We start from the raw sequence: 21,839 nt of genomic DNA, 5'->3' as shown, positions 1-21,839 counted from the left end.
AGGACTAAATACCAGTCCAAAAATTAGAACACTTACTTTCCAAACCACTGTATGAGATCAGGGTCACCTTTGCAACCAGATTGTGCTTCCTACAGGAGAGAGGTCACTTCGTGTACAGATTGATGGATCACTCCTTTGGGGTGATGCAGTGTTGGAGACAGATGAGACATCCTGGGGGAAGACTCAGAGGTGGTTAATTACATGAGACACCAGACAGATGTTGCATCTAAGGTTATTTGATTTTCCCCTTATCTTCACCTAATTTGTTAATAAGCACCATGGTTTTTCCTTCCAGCTGAGTATTTGAGAGGCCGAAGCAGAACTATAAAATCAAGGCCTGCTTGGGCAGTCTAGCAAACCCCATCCCAAAATAATGGATATCTCCAGTTCTGTAAACAGTTAACTGAATGCTTAGATGCTGCCCAGTTTATGTACTATGGAGGCTCGTACAGCAGTAACTAGATCTCGTGAGCCTTGCTAACTAGCCTGCCAAGAACTCCATGTACTTAATGCCCACGATAACCTGGACTGCTCACATTTTATATAAGTAAGTGACTTGCCAGAGATGCTGCAGCTATTAAGATACAGAACCCCAGTCTACCTTTAAAACATGATCTTTAATGAGCCCAAAATCAGCACAATATCATTTTCAGAAGTCTCAACCTGCTAGATTTTTTAAGGGTTGTTTTAAACATTAGCATCAGGACATATACAGCCTATAGGCATCAAATGTTTACTGTGTGTCCCTTTACAGAATAAAAAAAGAGTTAATAATTGAACTTCCTATACTCAGAAAACTCCAAGTCTAAACCGAAAATAATAGGAAGTCTATCTTGTGAATTAAATGTAGTCTGTGGTGTTGTAAAGCCATAAACAAGACTCAAAAGGATAGGGGAAAGTATACCCATTCTAGCCAGAAAAGTCAGAAATGGCATGTTTAAACTGCTTTTGGCAGGGTTGTTAAAATGGCAAGAACTGTTAGGGGTGGAATCCTACTCACTTGACAGATAATGATGAAATGGCCAGGTGCTGTCATGTCACATCTTGCTTAGAGAGGGCTCCAAAATATCAAAACTGGGAAATTACTTTTTTTCTTCAGCCTATAATTTGCTGAATTACACAGAAGAGATATTTAAACCATCTGCTCCTCAGTTTAGCCTTTAGTCAGATGTGACTGAAAACTCAGTTTTGGTAGATAAATTACATTTTTCAAGTAAAACCAAAATATCTGATAGAAGATACTTTGATCTAAGTAATTTCTGTTTTAAAATTTTCATACAATGTATTTTGATCATATTCTTTCCCATCTCCCTCCCTACCCAACTCCATATTCTCGCCCTCTCATATAGTTTATACATATACTTTGATCATATTTCCTTTATTCTTACCTATGCAACTCCATATTCTCTGTCTCAAAAAAGGAAAAAAGCAAAACAAACTTTAAAAAATCAATAAGATTAAAAAATATAATAATAACAAAACAAAAGCATGCACATATAAAACCATGGAATCCATTTTATTCTGGCCAACTGTTCTGGGCATAGAGCCTACCCTGGAATATGTTTGATATACCCAGTGACCCTCCATAGAAGAAAACTAATTTCCCCAGCAGGTATCAGTTTCAGGTAACTTCTTGGTGCTCACTTTCCCTTCTCAGGAATGGGATTCTGTTTGGTGTGAACCTGTGTGGGTTTTATATGTGCTATCTTAGTCTCTGTGAGTTCACGTGTTTCAGTCCTGTTTTGTCTGAAAATGTTTCCTTGGAGCCATTCACTACTTCCAGCTCTTTATAATCTTTCTACATCTTCCTCGTCTGCATAGATGCCTAAGCCTTGAGGAGAGGGTTTGACAAAGACATCCCATGTAGGGCTAAGTGCTCCAAAGTCTCACACACTCTGCACCCTGTTTAGCTGTGAGTCTTTGTGTTAATTCCGTCTTCCTCAAGAAGCAGCTTCTCTGATAAGAGTTGAGCCTGGGCGCTCATCTATGGGTATAGCAATATGTCATTAGGAGTTATCTTACTGCTATTTTCCTTTAATAGAATACTAGTGGTAGATACTACCCTAGGTTCATTACCTGTCTAGTCTAAGATTCTAAGCCACTTTAGTAGTGTCATGCTTGGTTCCCATCTTATGGAAAGGGCCTTAAATTCAGTTTTTAAAAGTGGTTAGTTGCTCTTATAACGTTTGTGCCACTATTGTACAAATCTAGATGCAAGTATTTTTAGGTGCACATGTGTAAAAATGATGGTTCTTTCAGTAAATACACCTTGAATTTTGTGTTCATTATTAACTGTCACTTACACTATTGTAATCCTTGTATTACTTTTTTATTTATGATTATTCTGCTTGCAGTTTTATAATACATGTACAATAATTGTGCAAACAGTGCAATCTTCTGAAAGATATTGCCAAAGTAGTCAAGTTAATATAGTACTGCTTGTTGGGGATTTTTATTTCACTAAATTGAGGAAATAACACAGGATTGCCATTTTTTTGTTATTTAAGCCCTTGCTATAAGCATTGCCTAAGGTATAATGAATGTAAACTCAAAAAATTTGTACTTCCTAAATTAGCACATAAGTTGAGTTTTATATTATGTTAGAAAGAGATGGAGGTATAGATCTGTGGCAGAGTGGATGTGTGTTTGACATATGCAAGGCCCTAGTCCAATTTCTAGCACACACATAAACCAGTTACATTACTAGATAGTGTTATCTTATGCACTTTAGAATATGACATTAATAGGTAATTGTTTGTATTCTGAAGTCAAGGCAATAAAAGGATAAATTATTTTGTGTTGATTGGAAAATACTCCAAAACATCAAAAATAAAAGTAGACAGGATATAAAGATTACCTGGTCTTGTAGTTTATGCAGACTGGCATATATTGTATGAGTCATAAATGTTATGTCTATGTTTATAACATTTTTAAAAGCCTGGTAATATCTGTAAGCTATTTTATTTTCTGAATATCATTAATATTAATACATAATCATTGACCTAATTAATGTGTATGTGAGCAGATCACTTTCCCCTATTCTCCTGGGGATATATATTTTAAATTAAATGTTTCTCATTAAGTGAAATCCATTCTTTGAACATTTTTTTCTCAGTTTGAAAAGAATATTATTAGTGATAAATTGCAATTTTGTTTTTCTGTTTTCTGTTTGTGTAGATATTTTGTTTAGCATAGATTCAATTATGTATTTAGCATTTCAGTTGTTTTTCACACAAGATGAATACTATAGTTGTCGTAATGTGCCCATAACTACTTATCAGCATTTATTCCTCCGTTTTAGTAGCCAAATTATGTATGTCGTGTTATAAAAACATTAGTAGCCACAGATCCATATAAAAACATTTATAAATTAATACTTTTGCCTTAGCATTTTTTAAAGAGTGTATTGCTGCTCTGTGTTGTTGACATGAATTGAAGTCCCTCTTGGTCTTAAGGACATGCTGAGATGATTGAAGAAATGAACGAAAAGAATCATTCTAGGAATATCTGAATGCAGCCTTTTTGAGTTGTGACTAAAGTCCACCCTGAAACCTTTATCTAGTCATGACAAAGGAGTGGCTTCACACAGCTGTATTTTGATAGAATTATTTGCTGTTGATGAGAGCAAATTAGCATTTTAAAGATGGTGGGTTTTGTTTTTTGCTAAAATATAATATGTTGTTACCAAGTTATGTTTATTTAGTTCAACTTAAGCTAATCGATTATTATTTTATATTAAGGCTCATGAATAAAAGACACAGAAATACTGTTCAGTCATTTTTACAGACCATTGCTTCTGCACCTGTCATTCCTCCATTCTGTAGTTCAGCTTCTACAGAAAGAAGAAGTAGAAGGGAACAGCTCAGGCAGTTTTTCTTAACTTGTTATTTTTCAGTCTCTTGTCAGGAGAATTATGAGACATAGTTTCACCGTCTGCCACAGAGCATACCAGTTAAATTAAGAGATTTGAACAGTTTTCTCTGTCAATACCAAGTGGAAGAATTTGTTTTTTTTCTCTGTAGTCATTACATAGAACACTAAGAACAATATATTCAGATATCTCCCACATTAATTAAAAGTGTAATGATTGTATATAATTTAAACTGAATAAATATCCAAAAAGTTATTTTTCCTTATTTTGTCTGATTCATTTCTATGCTATCACTACTTAACAGCAGGATACCAAATGATGAGCAGAGGTCGCAGACCACTATGTGGACAAAAGCACCTAGAAAATAGAGCCTTTGAGGTTTTGTTAAAGAATGCTAAATAGCTATAAACTAGTAAGCTTGTCCCTTTGCCGCAAACAGCTTTCTTTAGCTTCTCAAGCTGTTAAATGCTCTTTGCAATTGATGAATGGAAATGAGGACATGACCATTCCTAGGTATGGTTGAGGAAGAGGGTTTTCTTGTAAATAAGAGGGTAGTTGTTGCCAGAGGCATCTGGAAGGGTCCAGACTGAACCTTCCCACCCCTGTCATAAGAGGAGGGGTGGGGGAGAGAGGAGTGAAGAGAAGGGAGCAACTGACCAAGAGAGGAGCTGAGGATCACGAGGGCTCATGGCCAAAATGTCAGGTTTATATGGGAAAGAGAGCCAAGAGTAAGGGAGTGAAGCCTCTGGGTTGGAGCAGTTTAGGGAAGGGATGAAAAGGGCTAGGGGGAGCCACAGGTACTGCCTGAGCCTTGTTCCAGCTTTCTTTGGGACCTGACACTGGTGTCTGGTTTTCTTCAGTTACACTTGTGAAATTCAACTCTAGCCTGATACCTGATATTGGTCTGTCTTTTAAAAATAATGTGCTTAGTATGAGTATTATGCTGGAATAACAACAAACACATTATTATAGAACTAGCTGGGTTGGGCCTGTTAACATTTGAGATATTTTTTACATCAAATCTGTTATTAATAAAGCTAATTTTAATAGTTGATTTTATTTTTTGTTGTTGAAGACAATCTGAATAGTAGTTGATTTTTACTGAATGAAAACATAATCATATATGAGTAGAGGGGGTTGGTTATCAGTTTTATTTATTTTGAATCTTAGAAATTCATCAGCTAGTAAAAATAAAGTCAATTTTATGTATTTCTTTGTCATGAAAGAGAGGGCTTTATCAAAGTTATATTGTCACTTATATCACATTATATAGTCTTTATATCACTACTGACTAGAAATTATTGCTTACAAAAATGAAAACCATCTACTTCAAAGGAGAAAGTAAATTCGCTCAAAAAGAACAAATTTCTTCCCAGGTTAAGAAGTCTCAGGTGACCTATGATACCTGCGTACTTAATTTAAGCTGTTTCCTTTTGTGGCCTTAGAGTTGGATTAAACAGGCCTTTGATTTAACAAAACACTTTCTTTGTGTTTTTAATTTGAGATACACGTTGCTTTTATTAGTTATTAGTTGATTGGAAGTTTTGTGAAATCCTTTCTCATCCTAGCCTCATCTTCATCAAAGAAAAAAAAATCTTGTCTTTGATATAATATTTAGCAGTTACTAGGAAGTCTTTAAAGAACCCTTCCAAAACTACGCCTAAGGGAAGTGGCATTGTTTGTAGTTACTAGAGGACAAGAAAAGCAAGGTTAGAAATTGTGTTGACTGGCCACAGTGTTGTTTGATCACAGAGGCTGTCCTTGTAGAGGGGATCAGCAACACCTCATATCCTGTTTTGAAACTTTACTAGTCTGCTAAGCTCAACTTCCCTCAAACACTCCTCCCCTCCCTTTGAAGGCTCAACACCCCCCTCCCCCAATTCTGTAAAAGTAAGGGATTTTGGGAAGGGGAGGGAAAGGGGAGGCAGGGAGGAGGCAGAAATTTTTAATTAAAAAAAAATCACTAAATAAATAAATAAATAAATAAATAAATAAATAAATAAATAAATGTAAGGGATTTCTTTTGTGCTGGTGATCATTGTTGAATCTCCTTTTCTTGCCTATGAGTTGCTAGTGAAAATTAACACATTTCACCTGAAATCTGACTCGCCAAACCTGGAATGAATTATTTAAAACAAGTGTGAGAGACCAAAATTTCCTGGGTTTAATTTCTTCCAGATCATGCTGTGACCCTAATCATACCAAATTTGTTCATTTTTGACCATACTGCTTTTAGATAAAAATGTAAAATAAAAAAGTTAATGTTTATTGCTAAAAACCCAGAAAGTACAGAAAATACAAAATAAAACAATAAAAATACTATATATATAAACATGAATTTGTTTTAGTCATTTTAATGTATTTTAAATTAGTAGCTTCCGCTGTCAGTTTGACCCGTCGTAGAGTCACCTGAGGAGGGAATCTCAACTGAATAATTTTCTAGATCAGATTGGCCATGTCTGTAAGGGACTGTCTTGATTATTGATTGATGTGGGATGACTCAGCTATATTGATTGATGTAGGTGACACTGTGCCTATGCAGGTGACTGGACTATAGAAATAAAAGCTACCTAAGCATGAGTCTGTGAGCAAGCCAGAGCTAGTAGCAGCAAGCGGCATTGCCTTACAGTTCCTGCCTTGACTTCCTGTCCTGACTTCTCTCAGTGATAGACTAACCCAGGAGGGGAAGAAAATTCTCTCCTCCCCTAAACTGAATTGTTTTCAGTGCTTCATCACAGCAGCAGAGGGAACTAGAACAACCTTCATATTTTTCTTTTTTTTTTTTTAAGTTTGAATGGCTACTTCTTATTTATTTATTTATTTATTTATTTATTTATTTATTTATTTATTAAAGATTTCTGTCTCTTCCCCACCGCCGCCTTCCCTTTCCCTTCCCCTCCCCCAATCAAGTCCCCCTCCCTCTTCAGCCCAAAGAGCAATCAGGGTTCCCTGCCCTGTGGGAAGTCCAAGGACCACCCACCTCCATCCAGGTCTAGTAAGGTGAGCACCCACGAAACTGCCTAGGCTCCCACGAAACCAATAGGTACAGTAGAATCAAAAACCCATTGCCATTGTTCTTGAGGTCTCAGTAGTCCTCATTGTCCACTATGTTCAGCTAGACCGGTTTTAAACCGGGCTTTTTCAGACCCAGGCCAGCTGGCCTTGGTGAGTTCCTGATAGAACATCCCCCTTGTCTCAGTGTATGGGTGTACCCCTCGCGGTCCTGAGTTACTTGCTTGTGCTCTCTCTCCTTCTGCTTCTGATTTGGACCTTGTTTTTAATCTCCATGAGTTTCCTTTTCCTAGAATGTCATAGAGTTGGAATATACATTATGTGCTCTTCTGTGCCTGCCCACCTTTTTATTAGAGTTCCTGAAAATCATTTTGTCTCTTGACAGTTTCTTTTTATTGCTGAGTTGCACTATATTGTATTCTGCTTGTTTATCCAGTTATCTATTGAAAAACAGTTCAGGTGCTTCCAATTTTTCACAATTCTGACTAAAGCCCATATAAATATTTGTGTGCAGAATTTATGTAGGCATCATTTTTGCCTTAGTTGGATGAGGTACTATAACAAAATACTATGAACTGGGTGATTTAACCAACAGACAATTCTAGAAGCTGGAAGGTCTAAAATTAAGATGCCAACAGTTTCATTTCTTGGTGACAATTCTTTCCCCAGCTTGGAGTCACTTTCTTGCTTTCTCGTTACCTTGCTTACTTATGGAGAATGGGAGCTCTGATGTCTTTATCTTATAAAATCAGTATCCTATTGTGGGGCTCGTAGTAATGGTAGCTCTCTAAAGGCATAGAATCAATAGCATGTGCATGTGTGTGTTGTGGTAGCTTGTACTTTCAGAAGGCAGTAAACATGCAAACTACTTAATTTAGGAAGCTGAGTATTTTAGCAGCCCCAGTCTGGGGTTGAAGGCCTGGAAGCTCCATGGAAAATCGTTGAAAGATCCAAAAAGCTAGAGTTTGGTGGCAGCAGGTTGTGCATACTGATCTGGGGCCTGCCAGCCTATTGAAATCTATTGAAATATTCCTCTTGCATTGAGGGAAAATCTTTTCCCCAGCCGGTAGTCCCTGCCCATCGAGTCATTCCTCTCAGGGAATACCCCTACTAATGCAAAGTTGTCTTTCATCAGTCCTAGAACTCTTTTAATCCAGTCAAATTGGCAGCCAGAACCAGCCATCATACCACATGCCCACCCTTTGTGAACTTGACTCATAATGGCATTTCTATACCATGCTTAATTTCTAAATAAAGTCACGATTCCAGCTTCCATGTCATAACTGTCCTTCATACAACCAGAAATGCTCTAATTCTTTTCCCAGCAATAGATGACAAAAATCCTTGGAGGAATACTTAATTTTTTAAATATGTTAATTTAGATTTTACAGTATTTAATAATGATATTAAGCTATGTTATATGGTAAATAAAATTGAAAAGGAATCAAGGATTTCTGCTCCTCCCTCCCCGTGTGTGTATGCCCAACATTCTTAGTGAAATAACAACCACAATAATTATAGCTCTCATTTCTAGAACAGGTCACATGGCCATAGCTGGTACTTATAACTACCTTCTGTACACCATTCTGTATTCCCTCCACCTTCAGCAAGCACCTCCATAGAGTCTTAGTTTATACGCTTGGGAAAATGACCCATGTGCTCATCACAGGTCTGAGACACTTATCATCCTGGCTGAGTTAAGTTGTAGTTTGTCATTTACTTTAATTGCAGGGCCTGATAATACTAAGAGACACCCTATGGGATCTCCTGCACTGTCGAGATAAACCTTTTCTTGCCTCAACTATTTCTTGAAATCCTGTTGCATCTTTTCATTCTTTCCTTTCAGTTTTGTAAGTGTATTACCATATTTTTAAGCTTACTGATTTTTTTTTTACTGGGTCCTATCTCATCCTGTCTGTTCTGATGAGGCCAATCAGAGTTTCTGCCATTTCAGTTATAATGTTTTGTGTGCTAGCACTGCATTTTCATTTTTTCAGAGTTTTTAATCTTCATCTATGCTACTCATCTCCTGCATGTTGCCCCCTTTTCCATTAAAGTTCTTAAGATATTAATTATAGTTATTTTTAAATTTCTAAACAGACTTTTCCAAAAATCTCTGCCATGTCTGAGTTAGGTTCTGGTGTTTTTGTTGTTGTTGTTGTTGTTGTTTTTTGTCTCTCAGACTATATTGGTTTTATACCCTTTAGCATGAGATTTTGGTGAAAGCCAGGTATCATGGAGCTGAATAAAAAGGAACTGAAGGAAATGAACGTTTAGCATAAGGTTTTATGTTTATTTGACTGGAAGTCTAGCTGTGTTTAATGTCCACTGTGGACTCAGATGCAGAAATTTTCTTTAGTAGTCTGTTGCCCTAAATGTTCTTAGACTCGTTTAAGGGGCAACTCTTTTAGCTCTCGTTCTGCGTTGTTATTCCTAGTCCTGTTGATGTGGTAGTATGGGGAGGAAGGACATTCTAAAGCAATTTCTTAGACCTTAGTGAGCCTTAGTTGTATCTTTCATTTCCCTCACGTAGGTGAGTCTTGCTAAAACTCTACTAGGCAGACATTGTTAAGGAGTACGGAGGACTCTTACGTGCAAATTGAGTTATTATAATTCATGAAAATTATCTGGAACTGAACAAAGCATAGTATGTTTTGTTATAATGATATAAAGATCACAAATAGTAATAAAAGGAATTTGAAAATAAGTTTTAAATGAAATGCTTCATTTATTTTTATGTTTTATGTTATGCTATAAGAAATATTCAAAGTAAGATTCTTCTAAGGGAATTTCATTATAAACTTCAAGTTAAAACCCAGTGTGATGCTCACAAAATTCTGTATGCAGGTAATGTTTTAGCAAAAGCATGAGCAGAGTAATTTCTTCTGGCTCTGTGCATCATGTAAAAACTAATCATAGCATCTGATACTATTTAGTAATTAAACTATATTTTCTACAGTGTTTATCACTCTTAAGGGTGATTCCCCCTCCCAGGAAGTTGTGTCCAGATCTCTAGAAAATATACATTGGCATAACAAAAGGTAGCTCCCCCAACCTACAGTGCTGCATTGAAATGCTGATGGTTTACCTGCCTACTCTAGTCACCTTTTCCTATGAGCTCAAAGAAGTCAGTTACCATAGGGTCCTTTCCTGTGGCTGCACACTGCATCAAAATATAACAGATAGTAAAGGAATGAAGTGTAACTTTCTGTGAAAAAAGAAAGGTTGGAATTTGACTTTGATACATTTAATGAAAAAAGAGCCTTGTCCTTGCAAGTACATGTTCTTCTATTTTCTTGTCCTACCAATGAGAGAAGCTGCTTTAGGGTCTCTGGGACCCATGGGGCTGGAAGAATCAAATTAAGGAAAAGTATTAACTTACCAAAAAAAAAAAAAAAAAATAGAAAAACCAACCAAAACCTCTAAATTTCTGTCTGTGAACTTAGGGTTTTACAAGCAATGAAAGAAATTAAAGGCTGTTGGCAGCATCCTTTTAAAATTTTTGTTGTATTTGTTTATTTAATTATTTATCTAGTGTATACACAAACACGCCATCATCATGCATGTGCCACAGCTCACTTGTGCCATTACATGAGTGTGGAGATCAGAGGTCAGCTTACAGAAGTCAGTCTCCCCTTCTACCGTTTTCTACCATGTGAGCTCTGGAAATAAAACTCAAGTCATCAGGCTTGGTGGCCCGGGCCTTTACCCACTGAGCCATCTCATTAGCCTGGCAGTATCCATTTTATAAGCAGCCTATAGGCTAGCCACCTCTGGGCAATGATTTGTAGAAATATAGTCTATATCTTTCTGTGTATCTATAGAATTAGCAAATTTATTTCAGAAATTGAGAATGACCTCGGGAGCCTTCTATTTAGTGTCATGGTCTGGCAAACCTCCTTGGCCCTTTTCTTTTGACATTGTCCTGTCCACCTAATTCTAAACCCCCAGGATAGAACATGTTTTCTGTCCGCTGTTCTTTTAGTCTCCAGTCCAGAATGACACGGAGGTCTGGAGTCCAGTTGTCTTTCAAGGTGTTTCTGTTACTAGTAAACGCAGTGAGCACCTCATCAGAATGCGGCTCAGTCGTTCTCAGGGTGTGATGTGCTGTCTTTAGAATGTTACCAACGCAGTGCTGTGTTTCATGTGATTGAATTTAGAGCTTTTCCCTCAATTGGTTGAAGCCTTCATACTGTCAGTAGCTATAGTCTTTTGAGTTGCCTAACAAGAGCAGAGATGGAATTCATATGGCAAGTGACAGCGTCTTACTTTTGTCAACTGACGTGGTTGGAAAACAAAAGAAAAGTAGCCGGGTGTTGACTTGTTAATAGCTTATCTTCTGTATTTTAAATGAGACAGCAGAATCTCTGTCATTAAACCAGAATATAAATATTTATGCTGTCATTGTTAAAATGCCAAAGAATAGACCTCATACTTTTTGGTTTTTATTTATTTTTGTAAACAACCATATTTTTATTCAAATAAAAAATATTTTTAAGGGTTCTCTATACAGGTAGAGGTCTCACCATAGCTAGTTAGTGTTCACTCTTAATCTCCTTTTATTCTTGACTTCTCTGTCAAGTCTTAGTTTAGTAAGAATTTAATTTGTTGTATTTGGACATATACTCTTGAAGAAAATGTAAATCCCAGAAATCTAGTCTTTGTAAATATAAGATAAATATAAAAAAAAACAGTTACTGAAATATGGACAGGATTTCTCAGTGGCTTAACTGGCTGTTTCTGGGCAGAGCAGAGTTTTGGTCAAGTTGGTAGCAGCATCAAATTTCCTAACATCTAAATAGCTGGAGTCCCTGCTGTTTAGCTTGATCATTGTTGAAATACTTGGAAAGGATGGAAGCTGCATATTTTTTATTGTCTGTGGTAAACAGCATGAATAAGACATGTGTTGGGTATAAAGCAGTCACTGAAATGAGAGCACCGCCATGTATTTTTCAGAGGCTATATTTTGGCAGGTCATCTCTTCTGGAACAAACTGTAGTTGCTTCTTGAGAATTTTTTTTTAGCCGAATTGACTCAAAGATAAATAACGTTTTAAGAACGACTCTACATTTAGTATTGTGTTTAGATTTCTTGTGTGTGAGGGAATTCTGCATGTACCAACCAGAGGCCAGTATCAGACACCTTCCTCGATGGTTCCTCATCTTTTTTTCTTTTCTTCCTTTTCTTCCTTTCTTCATTTCTTCCTTCCTTCCTTCCTTCCTTCCTTCCTTCCTTCCTTCCTTCCTTCCTTCCTTTCTTTCTTTCTTTCTTTCTTTCTTCCTTTCTTTTTTTCTTGCCAGGTCTTTCATTGAACATACCTAGACTCTCTGGCCAACAAGCCTCAGATCCTTATGGATCTTCCTCCTCATTACTGTAGATGTGTGATCTGCACAGCTTTTTACCTGGGTCCTGGGGATCTGAACTTGGGTTCTCATATTTGCCCAGGAAGCACTTTACTTACTAAGCCATCTCTCCAGCTCATAGTACTTAGATTCCTATATGCTGAATCCTATTTCCTTAAAACAACTTGATAATATATCATGCATAATAATAACTATTCCTGTCCTAATTTACAGATAAGTAGGTAGTATTACTAATACCATTTTCTAGATGAAGACACTAAAATGAAGTTAAATGTGTATTATTTGAATCACATAGCTGTTAAATGATAATCATCAGTGTTTGTGATTGCAACATTTCTATTCTTGATCACTGTGTGTTAGAGTCCAGGTCTCATGGAAATTGACATTTGCCTCAATGCATTTTCCTTGATTCCTCTCCCTATTCCAGACTAAAATGCAGGAAATCTGTGATGACATTTAACAGCTATGCCATTCAAAGTAACTCCTACAAATGAGGCAGGATAGAAACTGAGGGAACGTTACTGTGGCATGAGGAGGAAAAGGCATCCCTCAATCCCCGGATCTGTACATGTTTGTCACTGGCTAAGAATTTTTACAAAACTGGGTGGGGTGTGGGGAGAATCACCAAGAAGGTGCCTATATAAAGACTCATTTTTTTCTAAGAGACATCTCAAGAGTGTTAAAACAGCAAGTGAACCATGATTTACTTATGGCCAAACTGCATGCGATTTTTGAGTTTATCATTATCAGCACAGCTCTCTCATCTTTAAGCAGAACAATGTGCCTCCTTACAGTTTCATTACAGAGGGAATTCTTCAAGAACAGAAAATGAAGCAAACAAGCTTATATGCTTTTACTTAATTTTTAAATTTCACATCATCTTTGAACCTGGCTGTAAATTACTGTAACTTCAAAAGCCCTAGGTAATCATATTCTTAGGATCTCTTAAATCTCAGAATGTGCTATCACTTATCCTTACTTAATAAACTCGAATTTGCTTCACACTGACTCATCTTAAAATGCTTTTATGCTATGTAAGTCAAGATCTGGACAAGACCTGAGTGGGGATCCTTGAGGGAGAACTCCTCAAGCATTACAGCCAGCGGCATTAAGCTGAATCTTCCATTGCTGGTGATAGGAAGGGAATATGAAAACCTCACTTTGTCTGGCTGTCTATAGAGGCAGTAAAAGAGACTTCTGTTTGAGGCTTGAATCTAGAAAGCAGACAGCTATTCTAACCACTGAAAAGGTGTTGATAATCTCTTTCCTTCAAGCAAAATTTATCCCATGTTTTCCTCAAGCCTTCTGAAGATTTGTCTTGGCCATTCTCAGTTTTAGGAGTTATGACTGAAGAAAGACTCCCCTCCTGATGAGGGGTGGGATGTGTTTGAAAAAGCCATATGGAAACATATTTTATAAGTTTACTAAAAAAAATATATACAGAAAAAGATTGTAAGAGCCAGAGGTCTGGGAAGACCAGACATAACCAAAACAATGTCTTTTGGATATTATGGGGCCATGGTACTCAAGAATTCAACAGCAGCTGTGGTCACCTGGACAAGGTCAAGACAGTCAATGTTCTAGCATGGAGGGGTGGGCTCACACATCTCACCCCTAATTGAGGGTTGTTGATAGCTTCTGAGGAAGAGAAGAATCTGTTTTCTTTTTCTTTTCTTTTTTTTTTAGGTGGTAGTGGTTCAGAAAATGCTTATTGAGAAAGAGGGAATGAAAAAGTGCTTTCAAAAATACATTTTTAATTAAAATGTAAACATTACTTCCCCCCTTCTCTTTCTTTCCTCTAGCTCCTCCCTCTAATTCTTTGCATGTCCCTTCTCAATTTGATATCCTTTTTTTTTTTGCTTACAGAGAGAGAGGGGGGGGGGGGAGAGAGAGAGAGAGAGAGAGAGAGAGAGAGAGAGAAGAGAGAGAAGAGAGAGAGACATCTAGAAACAACCTGATGAGCCCATTTTTGTTGTATGTTTGTCTATGGTTTAAGGGCCGATCAGTTTGTATTAGATAGCCAATTAGGCTCATAATTAAGAGCAGCTAATTCTCCCTCTTTTGGCATTAACTAGTTTCCTATAGTTCTATGTGTAAGAATAGGACCATATGAGATTTTTCTCCTTTCATGTTGACATATCTGTTGATATTGTCATTGTTCAGGTCTTGTTTATGCAGCCATCTCTAAGAGATACTGTTTCACAGCAGAATCCTGGTATTCTGACTCTTACAACCATTTTTCCTTAAGGATGTGGCACCTGATAGGCTCACCACACTCCGCCTCAGGTCTCCATGAGTACTCATACATGGGCAGCACAAATTGGACCTGGCAGGTTATTTTAAAAAATAAAAAAGAGGATACAAAGTTGAAAGGGGGCATGGAGGTGAGGAGTGGATATAGAAGGAATTACGGGGAGTGGGGATGACTATGATCAAAATTTATTATATAAAGTTCTCAAATAATTAATAAACATATTGTAATGGGGGAGTGTTTAGACACAGAGTTTCTCTGTATAGCCCTGGCTGTCCTGGAACTCACTCTGCAGATCAGACTGGTCCTGAACTCACAGAGATCCACCTGCCTCTGCCTCCCAGGTGCTGGGATTAAAGGCGTGCACCACTGCCACCCAGCCTACATATTGTATTTCAAAAGAAAATATCCCCTCATAAATTTTGCTAATCTCTGATGTAGCTTTTATACCTGGCATTCCAAATCCTCTACCCTTAACATCAGAACCTATTCATTAATGGTATATGTTAAGCTGCTTAAGTTTTTCTGCAGAGGCTGGCAATGAAGGATATCCCTTTCAAAGAGGCATGCTTCCAGAAGAGGGAAGTAAGTGCACTAAGAAGCCTGTAAGTAGTTTCTGTCCTTAACAGAAGAATGCCCTTATAAAACAGGGACCTTAATAAGAGGTATATCATAGTCTGCTGCTGAAGCAAAGTACTGTAAGGCTTGGTGGAATTAAAGCAACAAAGTTTTAACTTCTCACCCTCCTGGAGACTACAAAATCTAAAATCAAGGTACTTGTAGACACTTTGTCAGGTGAAGTTCTGCTTGAATGAGAATGGGCCCCATAGACTCATGTTTGAACACTTGGTCCCCAGTTGGTAGGCCTGCTTGGCAAGGATCAGGAGATGTGGCCTCATTAGAGGAGGTTTGTCAGTGGGAATGGGCTTTGAGGTTTCAAAAGCCAAATACCATTCCCGTTGCACTCTCTGCCACCTGCTTGCAATTCCAAATGTGAGCTCTCAGCTGTTCCTGCCACCATCCTTTGCATTGGCATCGTAGACTCAAACCCTCTGGCCCTGTTAATCCACTTGAACAGTTTATTTTGTAAATTGCTTTGGTCATGGTGTCTCCTCACAGCAACAGAAAAGTAACTAAGGAAGTATCTTTTTGCCGTGTGCTTACATAATGGAAGGGATAAGCAAGCTGCATAAATTGGGTTTCTTTTAAAAGGATACTAATATTGGTTAGAATTTCAGTGTCAGAATCATTGCCTTGACCAGTGATATGGAGCTGTCCCCTATTTAGATCTTAACATTCAGACCTTAGTAGAAAGGCAGGCTTAGATGAGTCTTTCACCTAAACATTAATGATCAGTGTTGGTTTGGGTTGAACTAAGCAGTCCATTATATAAAGCACAGGCTAGGTGATGCTGATTGGTCACAAGTGAGTAGTATTGTCAACTTCTGTATGGATCATCCACATAGAACATCCTCTTGCTAGTAGTCAAGTCTCAACAGATTGATCAGAGGCTCTGTTCTCAAATAATTGCTATTTTAAATGTTACTTCAAAATGCTCACTCACTGATCTACACCCCTGTGCACAAACGATCCTTTTTCACCACAGCTTTGACAGTCCATTCATCATCCTTTGTGTTTTTGCTGACAACTATCCTAACATGGTTTTTTTTGATTTGGACTTTATTGTTGATCAGAGATGTTGAACATATTTCCTTAGAGTTTTCCACTATACTTCATCTTTTTAGAAATGTTGGCTTAGATCCATTGCCTGTTTTTTAAAATCAGATTGTTTTTGTTCTTTTTAGTGTTTGAATTCTGTGTATTTTAGAGATTAGCCCCTTATCAGTTGTATGGTTTGCAAACATTTTTCTTGATTTTTGCATTGTCTCTTCACTGAGTTGCTTGCTTTGCCATGCAGAAGCATTTTAGTTTGCTATAGTCCCACTTGTGTGGTTTTGGTTTTGTTGCCTGTGGTTTGGAAATCTCATCCATTAAATCATTGCCTAATCCAATGTTGTGGAGCTTTTTCTATTTTTGTTTTGTTTTGTTTTTTGTAGCTTTATTGTTTCTGATTTTATATTTGTCTTTATCCATTTTGAGCCCATTTGTGTTTATGGTATGTGAGTCCATTTTCATTTTCCTGTGTGTTAATATCTATTTTTTCTTAATACCATTTACAAAGTAGATACCTGCGTATGCTCTTGGTACCTTGAGTTGGTCACTGTGTCTGTTTTTCTGTCAGCACCATTCTGCTTTGATTACAAAAGCATTGCAATCCTCTATGAGTCCAACTGTAAGGTCTCCAGCTCCCGCCCCTTGTTTTTGAGGATCACTTTGGCTGTGTAGAGTATTTGTATAGTTGCATACAAATTGTTTTTTTTTTATTTCTTTGAAAAATGACTTTAGAATTAAGATATGGAATACATTGCTATAGATCACCTTGGGTATTATGAATATTTTAACATTTTTTAGCCTATATACTTGGGTTATCATTCCATTTACGTGTGTCTTCAGTTTCTTTCATTATTGTTTTATCATTTTCAATAATTTGATTTTTCATCACGTTGTCTAAACTTACTCTAAGTATTTTATTGTGAGGAGCGGCAGGCCGCTTCCCACCGCCCTGCTCCTGCACGGCTAGCTTTACACCTGAAATAATTACATGGAAACTGTATTCTTTTAAATACTGCTTGGCCCGTTAGTTCTAGCCTCTTATTGGCTAATTCTCATATCTTGATTAACCCATTAATCAATTTCTAATAATCTGTGTAGCACCACGAGCTGATGGCTTACCAGGGAGATTCTTAACCTGCTTCCGTCTCAGAGAGGAGAGGCATGGCATCTGGCTCTTTGCCCTCTTCCTCCCAGCATTCTGTTCTGTTTATTCCACCTACCTAAGGGCTGGCCTATCAAATGGGCCAAGGCAGTTTCTTTATTAATTAACCAATGAAAGCAACAGATTAGAAAGAAGTCACTCCCATATCAGTATTTAAAGGTTTTTGTGCTATTACAAATAGGATTATTTTAAAATGTTACTAATTTCTACAACTTTATTGAATTTATTAATTCTTACACTGAAAAAATACAGAAATAAAAAGATACTATACGATCTCATGTATACATGTAGAATCTGAAAAAAAACTGATCTCATAGAGACAACAGAAGATGGTGCCTGGGAACTGAGGGAAGAAGGAAGGACAGCTGTTGATGAAAGAGGGCAAAGTTTCATTACATTGACAGAAAGAACTTTAGTAATGTATTGCTAGGTGACCACGGTTGGCAGTATATACAGTCCCCTTGGTACTGATGGGCTGCAGGAGAATACCAAAGCCCTCACATCCATGGATGCTTGCGCCCCTTGTATTTGATTACGTTACCACTTACATGCAGCCTACACTTAGCTAGATTACATATAATGCAGAGAGAAGTCATTTCTCACCCTTTAAAACATAATTCACAAATAAACCCTTTCTAATAATTTCCCTCTAACAGAAACCTGGCTGGGCTTAGAACTTTGAGTAAACAATACCAACATAAAATTTAGTAGCATGACTTGGATTTCAGGAGACTTATCATTATGGCTAGCATCTATAAAATTCATTCACTTAGTATTTTAAAGTGTGTGTGTGTGCGCACGTGTGTGTGCACATGTGTGTGTGTGTGTGTGTGTGTGTGTGTGTGTAATTACTGAGGAAAGTGAAGTTTTAATCCTTACTAGTTGTAAGTAGAAATACCTTTTTTGATATTTTGCTAGAATCATTGTGAAAGCACACTTGCTAGTGGCGATGTTTTATTTATTTTTCTTATACTGCAAACAGTCCAGTTTAAGTAAGGTTTCAAACTGGAATCTTGTAGTTTATGCTTGGTGAAGCATGTCATCATTTTCTATTCTAACAACTACAGTATTTGTTTTGCAATGTTCCTCAAATATTTGAAAATAATTCCACAAGTATTTGACAAGTAAATGAATTAATGAAGGTAAGAACGAAGAATCAACAAGACTGTACTTTTCTAGCTGGAAGGTGTGGATACAGTTTTCATTCTATTCTAAAAGTTGTCAGTAGGACTAGCGATAAAGACATTGAGGAGTTGGTGCCTTCAGGGATAATGCGTTCTTCTTAGTGAATTTTGAGCTACTTAGGCTGAGCATTTTTGAATAATCTTGTTAGGAAGAAGTAACAAAGGACAGCCCTACTAATTCTGCTCTTGTGTGTGTATATATATGTTTATGGTTATGTATGAGACTGGGTATGACTGCTTTTTTATTTTCTTTTTTCTTCCTTTTTTTCTTCCACTAAGCCCAATGACGATGCCATTTTAGAGACATTTTGCCATTTAACCCATGCCGACTTTGAACTCAGGGTCCCTTCTTCCAACCTCTTAAATGCTGAAATTACAAGCACTCACTATGCCCAGCACTGGGACTTCCATTCTTCTCTGTTTGTTTTTATTAAGAATAACCACCTTTCCCTTTGTCCTTGATTCTGTATGGCTTTTTTATTTGTATCTTACCTCTGATCACTTCCACATCTGGGAAAGCACAGTGACATCTTGGTCTTAGGGGAGACTGGTACAGCTTAATTTAAACTGCATTTCCTTCTTCCCCCTCACACTCTTAACTGTATTCCTCTTCTGAAAAAGGTGCCCAGGTCTTTCTTCACTGCATACTAGATGAACCGCAATGCTGATGCTAAATTGTTTATTACTATTCATGCAGTCATACTACAAATATCATATTTTAGAGACTTTGTTCTCAAAATCTTGAAATGATTTTACATAGCGGAAAAGTAGAATATTACCAAGACTTTAAATCTCAGCTATACTAAACTGATTATAAAATACCTATGCAGTTAGCTTTACTAGCTGTGTTTCAGATAATTTATTTTAAAATATTTTAATTTATATATAATAAATTATATATAATGTAATAAATCTATAATATAATGTAACAAACATACATACATATATACAGAAATAGAACTATGTTTCATACTGGTGTATACATTTTCAACATGTTGTAGGCTTTGTTTTTTACAAGTATATTGTTTCCTTAATTGTACCATGATTATGGCTACTTCTTAACTGAACTTATTTTGTATATTTATGCTCATATTTTCTGTTATTAAAGTTGTAACTCAGTATAATTTTTTCTGTGTGATATTTTGGCATTCTAGTTATTAGTGGGTGATCTTTAATGTGTAAACTTGAGGGTATTGTCTGTCAGTTGTGGTTTATTTTTTATCCTTACATTATAAATTTAGTAGGACAGAAATAACAATGATGAATTCAAGATGAATTCCAGAATCAATCATCATCTATAATAATGATCATCTAATCTGTAATCTTTACTCTTGAGGTAAATAAGGAACAAGTTTTTGTTATTATCATAATTGGATATATAGTAAAAATATTTTTAGTTGTCTATTGTTTTTCTACAAAAGATACAGATGGCTTGATTTATATTTGTAATCCTTTGTTATTTCTAGTGTCTGTTACAAAAGAAATGCAAACTAGAAGTTGGAGGTACTTACTGTCTAATTCCAAAGCTGTAATAACAAAACAAACAAAACCATGAACTTGGTAGCTGATTGTATCTGTCAACCATATGGCTATAACATACTGTGGATGCTGGTTACCATCCTAATTTTAAATATAAACTGATAATGGGACAGCACAATAGAAAGGCAATGGACTTGAGAGGCATATTCAGCTCTCTCATATTTTGCTCTGGTACCTTAGGCAGATTTCTTGACTTTCTGTGTAAAGTGAAAGACCATAAACTTCCTTAGAGTTGCCCTCAAGGTACAAGTACTCTGAGTGTTGCATGATAGGGGTGTGCGGAGTGCGATGTAGTGACAATGTGTTTTGATGTCCTTTTAGGTGAAGTGAAGGACAGAAATGTTCAAGTGGTCGAGCTCCCCATTGTAGACAGTCTCCATCCTCGTCCTCCTTATTTACCCCTGGCTGTACCAGAAGACCTTGCAGACCGACTCCTAAGAGTCCATGGTGATCCTGCAGTGTGGTGGGTCTCCCAGTTTGTCAAATACTTGATTCGTCCACAACCTTGGCTGGAAAAGGAAATAGAAGAAGCCACCAAGAAACTTGGCTTCAAACATCCAGTGATTGGGTAAGAATCTGTTTTTCCCTCTTGAACAGTAATACATAGCAACAGTGTATATGTTTACTTTTCACTGTAAATTTTTATAGACTCTGATAGTCCTAGTCCCACCAAAGAACGAAGGTTCTGACACTTAAGAGCCTGTTCTCCCCTTGTTCACTCGGCAGCAGAGCAAATGTGCATGTACCTTCTGTCTCAAATGCCCTTCTTTCTTTGTTTCTTCCACTCAATTTTTATGAAGCTTTTTTGTTTTATTTTCATATTTCCTCATCCAATCTTTCTTCCTCTCCTAATCTTTATATGCTTTATATGTAGAGTAGTTACTGACTCCTATTCTAAATGTTAGAGCTAAAGAAAGTACATAGTGAAATCAGAATATTAAATAGTGTTCATCTCCTGAAACTTCATTGAAATTCAGTGTGGCGAATTCTCCCTGCCCCACTTCATTTGTATAGAGCACACGAAACAAGTCCAATTTCCTGAGAGAAGCAGTGGTTAAGAAGAATGTAGGAAAAGAAATATTACTGGATAGATACCCCTGTGCTCACATTCACATCTGGACTGTATAGTCTTGGATGCAAAGCAAACGTTGGCATGAAGATGGCACAGTTACCCAGTATACTACAGCCCTCACTCCAGATTCAAGACACAACCTTGCCTTTGGCCACACTAAGATGCAGGAGAATGCTGGGAAGTCAGTGTCCTAGCCATTGTAGACAGTGTAAGTCTGTGTCCCTTGCTTTATAACATTGTAACTTTTCTTCAGTACAAAAAAATGAGATGTTTCTGTTTACATTTGACAGAGAAAAAATGTAACAAAAAGTCTGTAATGGCTTCATGGACATAAAATAGTCAATATCTTTAAAAGGCTTGCCTGTCTTAAACTGTAGGAAAAGTTCACATGGGTTTCTGTTTTCTTAGATGACTTTAAATGCTATGAATTGAAATGGTAGTAGCTCTACAGGGTAAAATGAAAGAGAAAATTAATTAATAAACCTTGGCATCAGGATGTTATAAGGAGTATCTTTAAGCTGTGAATCCTGTTATGATTTTGGTCTCAAATAACTCAAAACTTAAATCTGTTAGTGCCAGGTTCCCATATATTCTTTGGATATGCCAATTACTTTTTCTGTAAGAAAGTGTTTCTCAAAACCTTACCTAACTTTCATATTGCCCTGTACTATATAACATGCAACAACATTAAAGTATTTGTGAAGTGTTTTG

At 36.9% G+C, this 21,839-nt stretch overlaps 1 protein-coding gene across 1 annotated transcript in view; it reads left to right on the top strand.

Moving 5' to 3' along the window:
- Fut8 (fucosyltransferase 8) overlaps window positions 1-21,839 on the top strand; it is an 81,486-nt gene that overhangs the window by 39,744 nt on the left and 19,903 nt on the right. Inside the window, exon 5 of the mRNA XM_050158626.1 lies at window positions 20,378-20,624. Coding sequence (XP_050014583.1) covers window positions 20,378-20,624 — 247 coding nt within the window. The remainder of the gene's footprint in view (window positions 1-20,377; window positions 20,625-21,839) is intronic.

Source organism: Alexandromys fortis, unplaced genomic scaffold (assembly GCF_014885135.2).
Source record: "Alexandromys fortis isolate MF-2015 unplaced genomic scaffold, M_Fortis_MF-2015_v1.1 scaffold_99, whole genome shotgun sequence".
Classification (NCBI taxonomy): Eukaryota; Metazoa; Chordata; class Mammalia; order Rodentia; family Cricetidae; genus Alexandromys; species Alexandromys fortis.
This window is presented reverse-complemented; position numbering and strand designations above follow the sequence as displayed.